General features: G+C 34.5%; 1 protein-coding gene across 1 annotated transcript; it reads right to left on the reverse strand.

The window, feature by feature from the left end:
- Positions 1-6,168: 6,168 nt before the first annotated feature.
- Positions 6,169-8,299, reverse strand: LOC128157781 (uncharacterized). The gene has a single exon (XM_052820402.1). The coding sequence runs from the start codon at positions 8,246-8,248 to the stop codon at positions 6,260-6,262; it is 1,989 nt and encodes a 662-aa protein (XP_052676362.1). The 5' UTR covers positions 8,249-8,299; the 3' UTR covers positions 6,169-6,259.
- Between the last annotated feature and the right edge of the window lie 5,320 nt (positions 8,300-13,619).

Here is a 13,619-nt window from a genome sequence, read left to right on the forward strand (position 1 = left end):
ATCAGAAATAAATTATTGTTAGAGTTTCTTCCCTTTCATCGCTGTTAATATCTCTCATTCAGGTGTCACAACAGTATTAATTTCCGCTATATATTCTTACCAAAATTACTCACCTTTAGTCTCACCCAGGCACGTAGCAGCGTTTTTGAAAGTGGGGGGGGGGGGGGGTGGCAAACTCATCCAAAATATCTTGACAAGCAAAAAAAAAAAAAAAAAAAGGAAAATAGGACTTTCCAAAAATCTTCAAAATCCTAATCCTTGGGGGGGGGGGGGGGGGGGGGGGGGGTAGGGTAGGGGGGTATAATATAACTTCAATTTCAGTCCTCATTTCCTTATCTTCATACTAATATTTTACATGCTCCCAAAAAAGTGGAGGGGGGCAACTCCATGATAATTCAATTCTTTATATGTAAATTTTTAAAAAATTTAGTTGCTGCGAGAAAAAGTGGGGGGGGGGGGGCCCTGCCCCCCCCCCCCCCCTGATGCTACGTGCCTGTCACCTCAGTCACTCAAATCGAACTTCTCAGATGTTTCCCGTTCACATCATATAGTACTTTTCTATCTAAACATTTAGGCACCATAAAATACATACATGTACCAGTCCAGCAAGGCATCAGAGTGTTTACATCAAAGTCACATAGGTGCTTTATTGCCAGATAATGGGCATGTTCACTCACTCCTGAAATAAAATTTAGAAAAAATATTTTTAGGGCACACTTTTTTCACTCCAGTTTTGAATGAAAATACATGTTTTGTTTTACACCTCAGAAAAAATCTGGGCACCTACCTCTCTAGTAAACCCCTACAACCAAGGGAAAAACTCTGGAATCATTTGGGGCCCGCCATGTTTTCATCTAGTCACCCCTGCGAATGTTATTGTCATTTAAATTTTAGACCACGTGGTTATGTTTGAACCCTTTCAGTTTCGCAGTTAAAATCGTGCCTCGTGTTTGTAGTCTATTTCATAGATTCTGAATCTTGGTACTCGTAGTCAAATATTAAATCTATTTAATTTATTTATAAAAACGTTTATTGATTTTAATAAACTTTATCTCCATTAACTGGTGGATAACATGAGTTTTAGAATTAAATGTAACAATACAACAAATAGATTTTATCTGCCGTTGCAACAATTTACATGCTTAGTAGAGATCCCCCCTAAGGATTTATTTTCAATCCGCGCCTGGCCTAGTAATAGCATCAATAGTGAAACAAACTATACTATTTTATGCAGAATGTTCCTTGAAAATGACTCGATATACTAAGTTTGTATGCAAAAAAGACCCCCATTATTTTTTTTTAAAAACCTGGTACTGCACACAACACAGGCACGTAGAATCGTTTTTGAAAGTGGGGGGCCAGACTCATCCAAAAAATCTTGACAAGCAAAAAAAAAGGGGGGGGGGGGATTTAAACTTTTCCAAAATCTTCAAAATCCTAATCCGGGGGGGGGGGGGGGGGGCTGGCGTAGTATATAACTTCAATTTCACTCCTCATTTCCTTATTTTCATATCAATTTTTTACATACTCCCAAAAAAGTGGGGGGGGGGGCAACTCCATGTTAATTCAATTTTTTATATGTAAATTTTAAAAAATTTGTTGCTGCGAGAAAAAGTGGGGGGAGGGGCAGGCCCCCCTAATGCTACGTGCCTGCAACAAGCATCAAACACAGCTATGATTTGATTAAGCAACCCAATGTATATATTTTCAACCACTCTACACGTAGTTTAACACGAACGATAACTCTGTTCTGAATATCATCGTTTAATTTAAATAACCGCTAGATGGGGAAATAAAATATACATTTTAAATGATTTTCATGTTTTAACATAAATCAAAGTTTGATATGATATGAAAAACGATCAGTTCTTACGTAGTTTGTGAATATTATCCGAACACACTTGCTTCTAGTCGAAATTTCACAGGAACTGAACAAATCTCGGTGAAGTCTCGTGAACTTTCATTAAAACACCTCTGGATTTATTATATACTTGGCAACAATAAAGAAAACATTCCTAACACATTCGCAGGAGTGCTAGTGAAATACTGTTATGACATGCACCGTGTGTTGACATCAGAGAAGTGTTAATACAAGATTGAGCCGCGCAGAAAAAGGTATGGCTAAGGTGATTGGCTGAATTAATTGCTGAATAATGATTAGTAAATTTATCACTTTAAAATAAATGATGGATTGAAGAAGTACTGCAGAAAGTAAAGAAATAAGAGGGGTTGAAATAGGGGGTGCATGGGTGTCAATTTTTGGACATGGATTTATTTACTGCAGATCGCTGTCAGTTGTAAACAAGCTCAATTTTGACCTATAAACGCCATGGAACCCTATATATTTCTATTGATTTTTTGTGAGTGCTTGGAATGAACTTTCAAATGTGACCAAGGAATTAAATGTCTGTAAGTATAATAGCAAACTAGCCAGGTGGGTTTATGTTAACATTGCGTCCTGTGGGAAATGAATTGGTACTCTTTTCCCTATCAACTTAACCACTCATTTTTCTGGAGATTATAGAATTCAAAAGGAAATTGATATAAGAAAATTACGCAACTTCATTTAAATAGGTTTGGGGAAGTAATTTATGATATCAAAAAGTAAAATGCAATAATTTAGCTTATATTTTTGATTTTAAAAATCTTAGTTTAAGAAATATTTTATTCAAAAACGGAAGCCCTGTTGCTGAGGGTTAAGAATTAATTCTTCGTTCAATAAAGTGTCCATAATCCTAGCGTGATTTTTTTTTCGAACACTTTAAATAAAATCGATAGTAATGAAATAGGTCGGTAGCTATCCGGAGATGTTTTTGGTTTATTTCCATCTTTATATATTGGGACAAAAGAGTCTTGTTTCCAACCAGAGGAAATTTGACCTAGATTTTTAAAATAAACTATAAAACGAGACACATAAGTATTTAGACCAAACGTCTTTTCCATTTTTCATTTTCGTCATTCTGGCAAGTTTTGCCATAAATACAATGATCAACACTGCTTTCTTTGCGATTTGCTGTGAATATTGAAAAAATGATGGCCTCGCATAATATAGAGTTATACAGGCGTACAGTTAGCGCTTTCAATACATAAGACCAGAATTATCAAGAACACTTATTGAATTTTACATTAAAATAAATAAAAGACAACAAATATTTAAATGCAAATGTTCGGCAATTTAATTTTGGGTCAAGGGAGTATTCATTAAATAGGTGAAATTTATTCGCCATTTTCTTTGAATTTTTGATATCAGAAATTCGAATTCTTGATATCAAAAAATCAGTTTCAATTTCTGATATCAAAAAATCATTTTCTGATATCAAAAAATCGAATTTCTGATATCAGAAAATGATTTTTTATATCAGAAAATCGATTTTTTTATATCAGAAAATGGATCGTATTTTCTGATATCAAGAATTCGAATTTCTGATATCAAAAAATCATTTCCTGATATCAGAAATTCGAATTCTTGATATCAAAAAACATTTTCTGATATCAGAAAATATCTCAAAAATATTAAAACGGCGCCCCATATACATGTACATTCTTCAGGCAATTTTATGGAACGCCTGGACTGTCTTATCATGGCATATAACTGAATTCGTTATGTAGCTTGCTTTAATCATTATGTGGTGTCCTTGTATCATTATGTGGTGTGCTTTAATCGTTATGTGGTGTCCTTGAATCATTATGTGGTGTGCTTTAATCGTAATGTGGTGCCCTTATATCATTATGTAGCGTGCTTTTATCGTTATGTGGTATACTTCTTCGATTATGTGATGTGCATTCAGTATTATGGCATGTGCATTTGGTAATATGTGATGTGCATTTGGCATTATGTGATGTGCATATGAATTATGTGATGTGCATTTATCATTACATATGTGATGTGCATTTGGCATTATGTGATGTGCATTCATCATTACATATGTGATGTGTAGTTATCATTATGGCATGCGCATTTATCATTGTGCTTTTCTTTGTATGTTATGTGATTCCGTCTTTACATAATGTGTTTTAAAACATCCCCCCTCCAACTTTTTCATGCAAAGTTAGACATATCTTTCCTCATTTTTTTTTTTTTTGCTTGTCAAGATTTTTGATATGTCCAGCCCCCCTTTCAATTAGCTTCCGACACCACTGATTAGTATATGCTGACATAATATGTAAACAGTATTATGTTCTTTTGCCCATTCAACAAAAAACATGAGATATGTGCCAAAAAAGGTTCATCAAGTCCACCAAGAACATGTTCTACAAATATTTGTAATTCAGGAAACTAACAGAGTTGGCCATACACTCTCTATTACAACTTAATGTTTCCAACTATCTATTAACTCCAACCTCATTAGCATCCCAGGAAACTCAAAGTAAGCCGGAATGGCAACCCCAGAGGCACTACCACATCCAAGTATAATAATGGTAAAATACTTTCCTGTTGTTACATTTTGTGGAGCGTGTCCATTACCCGGTACCCAAGAGGAAGCACATCGATTTAGGGCGATTTTCCTTTCTCGTCAGCATAAGAATTTCTTTTAAAATTTTTTAATTCAACTTCAGAAATTCTTTAAATTTTCTTAATTTAGGGTGATTCTTTTTTCATTAACTTAAAAACTTAACTGATATGTGATTTGCCAGATTAATTGCATTTTATAAGATAAGATAAAAGCTCAACAAAGTGATGTTTAATGTTTACTGGGTTCAACGACTTAGCAAATTGGCACTCCAAAACTTGTGGCTATTAAAACAACCCTTAGAACCGTTTTAATAAGAGCTTAGACTTAAGATTGTTCTGTCAAACAGCATTGCCTGTCTATTCCATTGCTGGCCATTCAGCCATGGCTCTTTAAAATCTACACGATTTGTCTGGCTTTTGAGCTAAGACTACACAATCGGTGTTTATTTTGCTTGAAATTAGCGTCATTTTAAACTTTTTTGATGCAAGAAATAGATAGTCATATCCTACTGAAAGTCTAAGGTCTTGTTAAAATGGTTCTATTTCATTATGCCTTAATGGACTTAAAAAGGCCATCGAAATGCATTGAATCATATTTATTTGATCATAGATTTTTAACACATGAAATGTTTACTACATCAACAGAATTGTACATGTGATCTTGAAAATTCATTTTTTGTCATTTTATGCAAAAAAAAATGCATTGAAGCAATCTTTCATCTTAACATCACTTGGTTAAATTTCTGTCTATTAAGGTAGTCCTATACTCGGCACTAAATGGGCTCAATCATTAAAAGCTTAGCTTTAAATGATAAATATACATTCTAGCAATACATATACAAAAGAAAATATGTATGTTTACATGCTAGTTTGTTTGTTATCACCTCTCAGACGGGTGTACCCCCTTGCGAAAATTATTGACAATTATGAAATTTGCCAGACGTCCGTTTTTCCTAAAAATAATTACCAATTTTGGGAAAATTAGAACTGAACATACAAAATAGAGTATAAATATTTATTTAAGCCACATTTCATCAATAATTTTGCGCAAATTTTTGTAAGTAAGTACGCTTTATCGACCTGATGTATCAAAATAGAATACAAAAATGCAATGCTAGTATCGCGTTTGGTAATTTTTTTTACTATTTTATGGACTCAAACTTAAATTCGTGGTGTTTATTCTATAGATTAATATCTTAGAAAAAAGATTTGGTAAAATAAATTATATGTTGACGGATTACTTTTTACGCTATAAGCTCTAAACCAAGTAGACCCTGACGAAAAAATCCGTAAAAATCACATTTTGCTACAGTTTTCTGCCTAGATCTGTCAACAATGTTAGATATCATTCAAACATTAATTAATTGACAATTGATTAAATTCGAAATAGCTTCTGTCTCTAAATTCAAACCGGTTTTAGTAAAAGAAAAAGAAAAATTCGGGGGGGGGGGGGTCAAAACAAAGAAGATATAAGCATACCTGAGATCCTGGTTCGTTTTTCATTTTACTTTAACAGAATCGAGTTTCTAAACATTAATCATTTCTTTCTCTCATTGAATACATATATTACCGTTCTAATTACTTATCATTGCCATTGTATACAACAGCGATGTAGAGCAAAATCAATACCGGGTATCAAGAACGCTTTGTAAAAGTCGAACCAATATTGTAAAATCCGTATTATGACGTAGTGCGATACTCGGACTACTTTAAATCACATTTTACTTTTACATGGTATTGGTAATTTCTCCTTAACAAATAATTTACACCAGCACAGAACAATCTCTGTCACTCATGATTGTGATTTTATACAACTTTATAAACACAAAATTTCTTGCTATGATCCAGAACCAGAATTTTCTCCCCTGCAGGATGAAGAACTACATTGTATGACTGTTCGATTCCCGGTAAGTCGATGTAGCGGTTCCCAACTCCCCGGTTGTTTATCTGCCTCAGTTTGTTGATCTTCACACAGACAAAAATATTGTCCTGTAAATCAAATGCCACTCCACGGGGGGAAACTGCAGGCAGATTCCTCTTATAAATCTCTTCATTGTTTTGGTCTACAACAACTACTTTCTTTCCTTCAATAAGAGCAAACTTGTCGCAATGAAATGACGCTGATATTAATGGTCGACATCCATCTGCATAGCTTTTTAAATTATGCTTGACTGAAAAATCAGGTGAACAAATCATTCTTGTTGAATCACTTCTCGAAAAGAGCACTGCTGCACCAAGTGAAATTGCCTTCATGGGTGATGCGAGATGAATAGTCTCTATCTTCTTTAATGAAATACTTTTAGAGATATCAATGAGATAATGTTCCACATGGGTATTAAAAGAAACATACACTTTATTCATACTCTCTCCGGAGTGACATAGTCCAAAAGGAATGGATGAGCACGGATAGGATCGAACACATCTTGCAATTGAGTTGGTCACATCATAAATCTCTAGAGATGGTGGGTATTCTATGGAGAGAAGGACTTTGGTATCCCCCACAAATAATCCATAACCAACCCGAGATGGTAGCTGAACTTCAGAGAGTTTTTCAAATCTAACTTTCATCCAGTCTTTTTTTGCCATAATTTCTCGTCTTAGCAATATATTATTCCTTTGCAATTCAGCAGCAAATTCTGACACTGTTTCAATGGTGGTTGAGGCTATTTCAAGTGCCTTGACATCTTGAAACTTTTGGTTTTCACTAACTTGACGAAGGAAATCCGTATCAGGTTGATTGTAATTGTGAACGAAATCCCAGATGTTCAAATTACACAAACGATTCACATGATCCAAGATCTGATGACGTACTTTGTGTCTAGTGATAAAGATCTGCTTTGTCGATCCATTTTCTATGACTCTCTGCAAAATGGTTTTCGCCTCTTGTACTGTTATGGCAAGTCGTTTCACCTCATCAGATGCAATTACAATATTTGCAATGGCATCTGAATGTTTCTGTTCAAACTGCTTCATCCATTGGTTATGAGCTTTATCTATTAGTGATTTTATTTCTTTAACTTTTGTATCAGTGCTTGAGAAAATTGCCTGTTTTTTATCTTGAAGGTGTGCAGCTATTTTCCCATATCTTTCCCGTATATGATCAAGTCTCTTTAAGAAATCTTTAAAACATGTTGGTGTTATTTGATTGCTGAATTCATCAAGATCAGATGCAACCTCTTCAATGGCCTCCACTTTTTCACAAGTTCTATGCTTGGTAGCAAAGCATATGCTGCAGCATAATTGATCATGATCTTGGCAGAAGACCTCTAGATACTTCCCCTTATGCACCAAACATGGTTCATCTACCTCAATGTCATTTGTCAAATCCAAATTATCCAAGAGACCTACAATTTTGTGTCCCTGGAGCATCGGGACAAAAGAGTGAAAGGACTTGCAATCATCACAAATCATTTCTGCACAAGTTTTACACCAATGTTTTGCTTGGACAGTTTTGTCATCTCGCTGACAAAACATGCAATACTTGTTTTCACTTTGATCCGAGTCTATAGACATATTCAGAATCAGTTTATCTTCTGGTAAACTACAGGCCCATTCTTCACTGGAGGCGTCATCACTTGGAGCTTGGATGGACTTCCTACATACGGGACACTGAATAGTTTTAGGAGAATTATCACTGCTACACGCAGCCGTACTTGATATGTAGGTCTGAATACAGGATTTACAAAACGTATGATAACATGGCAAATACTTGAGGTTCCTTACCTCCTCCAGGCATATTGGACAACAGAATTTGTCACTGTCTTTTGGGAGATTTTCCAGCGAAAGTTCAGCCATGACAGGATAAATACTTGAAAGTTCTAGCCTAGCTGAGCTGAGGTTTTGCCGCCATTCAAAACGAATGCTCGATATGCCTCGGAATGAATTTGTATAGAATCTCGAAAAGATCAGAGATGTACCGAACGTCTACTTTCGTTTTATGAAAATATGGAGCGGGAAAAGTGCTATAAAGCGGGTATACGAACCGAATGCGTATCAAACACATTTTTACGAGTTGATGTATATCAACTCAGTATGGTCACTGCAAAGGGGTTTTCCATCACTGGGTTAAATCACATTTTCGTATTGATGGTCTAACTAATATATCAATTATCAAAATTTAATGATATGAATGATGAAAGAATGACTTCGTTTATCGGAAGTTAAATTTATTTTCAACGTATTTTAATCAACAGAAAATCATGATTTTCTTTTTGTTAATTGATATCAATCCGCACAAGAATGTAGGTTCAAGAAAAATCTTCTGACACATTTCATATAAGGATACATTATTGTTGTCATCAATAAATTGTATAAAAGATATCAAGTATGTTTCTTCATAACCAAGAACATTTTTATTGACTGATGAAAATATTGCTATAATTAAATTTGACGAATATGCATGTATATGTATCTTCAGTGATACTCGCGCTGTAATCGCCTTTATGCAAATGAGCTCTGCTCAGTGGTGAATGTTAAACGTTTTCCCACACAAGAGTTGAAATTCAGGAACATAAATGTTTTTCATTACTTACACTTTATCAAACGTGAAATCATTTTAGTGTGACAAAACAAAGAGGTGAAGCAAAAGAGTTGAAAACTAGAGACGAGCTCGTTGCAAGCAACGATTAGGTCTTCCGTCGTAGCTGCGTCATACTTGTGACGTAATACAAAAATTGATACCTGACCATGGTGCAATATTAGATGTATAAACACTGTGTAAAAGAAACAAAGTACATGTATATAAGCAAATACAAATCTTTAAAAGTTGTCTAAAGTTTGATTCGCCGCATGTTGTTTTTTTGCATGTGCATTTTTTTTTGAGAAACTTATCTAATCATCATAATTGACTCAATATACACAGAATATGGACGACGATTATAATCACACAGTGGGTATGCCCGGTATGTACGTAAAAAGACCAAACATTTTACTCGCATTTTTTATCGAAAGCAAGGGCCAATGAATCTTTTAGAATGTATGCGGAGATCCTGGAAATTTTACAGGAGGTTCTGAAGAATAATTTTGTTTTTTGAGGGGGGGGGGGGGTGGGGGGGGAGGGGGCATGCGCGGATAAGAAAAATTTTCCTGGGGTGGGGGTTGAGTGTCTGACGGTTGAGTGTCTGACGGTTATTTGAGTATGCCTGGGGATGTCCAAGGCATATTTTTGTAATTTTATATTGTACATATAATGGAAAGAAATTTTGCGGGGGTTGGGGTGGGGTCTGGAACCCTCACCCTACTCTTCTAGATTCGTGCATGGGGAAGACCGATGCCGGTAATTTAACGGTAATTTTAACCATTTTTATTTAATCAATCATTTTCAAAATTATCGGAATTCCAATATTACCTTTAAACGCAGTTAAAACTTAAAATACGAACCATTTAGTCTCGGTGAGTATTTGGCCAACATGTGTCCGCGTACGAAAGAAATGGCAACATTCAAGAAATTTGGATGGACGATCTGGGTCCTAGGTCGTCCATCCGATTCTTTTTCAGACTAAGAGCTACAGAACTGCACTTAGAGAATGTCAAACTAATTATGTCAATTAATTTATTTTGTCTCAAAGAATCAGTTTTATTTAATCGATAAAGTTTTACCTTAAAAAAAAAAAAAATCGGGCACAAATTTCAATGTTAGCATTTTACAATTTAAAGGTCTAATAAAAATTTGAATAAAGTTTCAAGATACTACTCTTCGTTGTTTTATACGAAATATTGCATGGAAAAAAGATTTACATCGCATATATATTATAGAACTAATTTCTTCTCTTTTTTATTTACATCAAAATAAATCCAAGAAAAAATCTAAATATTTTTTTTCCTTTATATGTGTTAATGAAAACGTGGTCAGCAAGGGCCGGTTCTATGTCGTGCAAGCACCTACTTAATAGATTGTTACACGGATCTACCACGATGACAAATATGGAAAAGGCAATATTGTGGGTGAAGGATGAATGTGTAGTTTGTTTTTTTAGGTTTATTTTTGATAATTATATTCATCTGGATCAATTTGGTCTGTTGGTTTGTTTTGTTTATTGAAAAGGGAAATAAAGAAAATGAGTAATATCCGATATGAAGTCAAGCATATATTTTCATATTATTATTGACTTAAAACATGTTGGAAAAAAGAAATATTGTATCAAGCAGTTAGTTATTATGCGCAGATCATGCATTCCTCTATGGTTTTCACAATTGCATGTATCAGTTACTATACGTATTTGCTTACGGAGAAATAAATTTCCAAAGAGATGATATAGTTATCAGTTAAGTTCCAGATTGTCTTCTGCACATGCAAGCACGTGTGTAATCCTGATTTAAAAATAGGTATAATGGCCGGGGGGGGGGGGGGGGGGTCATCGCAACAAAATTGTGTATTAGCGTTCTAGAGTGTACGTTGTTAATTAATAATTGATGTTGAATTGTTATTAACAAACAAAATCATAAATTTATAATAACATACACTAAAATGCCAGGGAGTTCTGCTGGACACGATTTTATTTGTGTCAACCGATTAAAAATGACTGTATTTTGGATTTATAAATCGTTCTAAAACATTCGATCTGATATATCGTTGTTAACAATTCAAAACTTTGAACGATTAAATTTGTTTTTATACCTACCCCGACCCTCACGGAAAAATCCATTCAGATCAATGGAAATTTCATTTACAAGACTCCGCGCCAGAATCAGAATGTCTCATTCATTAAATTTTTCGTAGTTATAGTGGACGAGTCCAAAATAGGAATAGAATAGGAATAGGAATACCATGTGAACATATGCCGTGAATGCAGTTTACTTTGCATCTATTTTCTTATTTTGAGAGTCCTTTTTATCATGCTTATCATGGCTTGAAAACAACAAAAAAAAAAAAAAAAGAAAAAAAAGTTTTTCCCAAAATTTTCAATATCGTAATCCGGAAAAATTAATTGCTGTGAGAAAAAGTGGGGGGGGGGGGGGGGGGGGGGGGGGGGGGCACCCACAAGCTTGAATTAATAATTGCCTGACGATGCATCTTTAATGTGTCAACATTTATATTCATAATTGATGAAAACGTTATATGGGATATAATAAGCAACAATGAGCAAGAGTGTTCAATTAAAAGGGCTTTTCACATTGCACGTGTGTAATCCTGATTTAAAAATAGATTGCCATATTTGAAAGGTCAAAAAAAAAAAGAGGGAGGTGTCATCGCAACAAGATGATACACATTGTCTAAGTAGTACAATGTAAGTAATAGTTGGTGTTGGATTATCATCATTAACAAAGAATCATCAGTTTGGATTAATTAAACAAATATAAATTCATATAATTGGAATATTTACTGGAGGGGCTACGTACAAGTTAATTCGCCGAAGTGGGGTACGAGTGACCCGGTTTTCGATCAATTGGGCGATTTCATTCATCTGGAAAAGGGTTTCACTCGCGTGTACAAATGTAAGTGTACATCAAACAATTGCTAGTCAATTAAGTGTGTATGTTATTTGGATAGATTTCTTCTAAAACATTCAATCCAAAGTATAATATATGTAGTTATTAGTTGACACCCTCCCAATGGATCTATGCCGATGGATCTATCTGAGATCTCAGCTGTTGCGTGAATGGTAAAGAAAGACTTCGCGCCATAATACGTCTCATTCATAATTTTGGCTCGCCGATTAGTGGGCGAGTCCAAGTTAGGCCAGAGCACATGATGTGTAGATGGTCTTTCTTAACTGGTCATATAAAAAATAGAGATATCATGGATCTTTCACTTTTGTCGGAGCATGTAATAAATGGAACCAAAAAATAAAGTAATTTTGATTGAATTAAATTGAAGTTAAAATGTAAACACCCCCTCCCACCTACGGATTAGGATTTTCAAAATTCCCCATTTTTTAAATTCCTTGTCAAGAATTTTATTTGATGAAGCTGCCCACCTAACCCCCCCCCCCCCCCCCCCCCCCCCCCCCACACACACACACTTTCAAATAACGATGCTACATGTACGTGTTTGAATATCCTGTCCTATATGGTTAGAAATAACAAAATGTCTTTGATTTTGCATCTAATATATAACAAATTCAATTTTCAATTTGGCTGTTTGAGATTATTCGATACATGTACATTCCTAAAATGATTTAAAATAATGAAATGATTTAATTTCCAGTGATATACAGGTACATGCACTCGATCGAAGAAAAAGATTGAAATTGCTTCTAAACTCTGCACGTTCAGTTTAATAATTTATGATCCGCCGCGAAAATTAAATTTCATTTCTTATAAGATAGCCTAATTGATACATGCATGCTTCCATTGAATAAATTTGGGTAGTCAGACAAGCTTTTTGGAAAGCTATTGCATGTATAATATTAAGGTCAGACGCGACTTTCATGTATCTTCCATTTTTTCCTATCTCCACAATGTGAATTAAGATTTCCACTTTGTTATTTCATAATTAAATTTTTATGTAATATGATTTTTTTGGTTTGAGTATAAAGTGTTCAAATTAAAATAAATAGTATGACTTTACTTATAAGCATTCAAATGCATTTTGCGTGCTATCTTAAGGAAAGTTCGAAATATTCTAGCTCCAAAACGAGCCTGGTAATGTACTCTAAATTTTTTGGAATTAACAGGTTTAAATGTTAATAAGTAAGGAATGAAATATCAAGGAAAATTATATAAAATTGAGGAACGTCTCATCTGTCCTTAATTAAAAATAATATAAATAGACATCATAAATCCCATATCAAACGACATATAACCACTTGAATCTGCACGTCTTTTAATGAATTTATGAACAGCGGCAAATTCTAAGGTAATGTTAGCTGCAAGTCTGTATAGCCCTTGTATGAAAAATTTCGGATAGGACTCAATTTTTTCAGACAGAGAGCTACATATATGCAGATAAGGTAACTAATAATGCTTCCGATGAAATGCTTTGTTTAGTAATGCAAGGTTTTAAGAGAGCAATACTTATTTGTTTAAAAAATAACACCCTAATACTTCGCATTTCATTCGCTGTTTGTAGAACAAGCAGAACCAGTATCAGTTCGATCCCTACCGTATGTACATTGTTCGAATCTAATAGCCCTTGCATTGCATTGCTTTGCATGTACAAAATATCTTTTAAAAATTCAACACTAAAAGTGTTTATCTATATGGCTATTAATCTATATGTACATGT

This window comes from Crassostrea angulata, chromosome 8 (genome assembly GCF_025612915.1).
Source record: "Crassostrea angulata isolate pt1a10 chromosome 8, ASM2561291v2, whole genome shotgun sequence".
NCBI classification, from domain to species: Eukaryota; Metazoa; Mollusca; class Bivalvia; order Ostreida; family Ostreidae; genus Magallana; species Magallana angulata.

Bases quoted from the DNA above. Each gene is read 5' to 3' on its own strand.
- LOC128157781 (XM_052820402.1), bottom strand. From the start codon at position 8,248: ATGGCTGAACTTTCGCTGGAAAATCTCCCAAAAGACAGTGACAAATTC.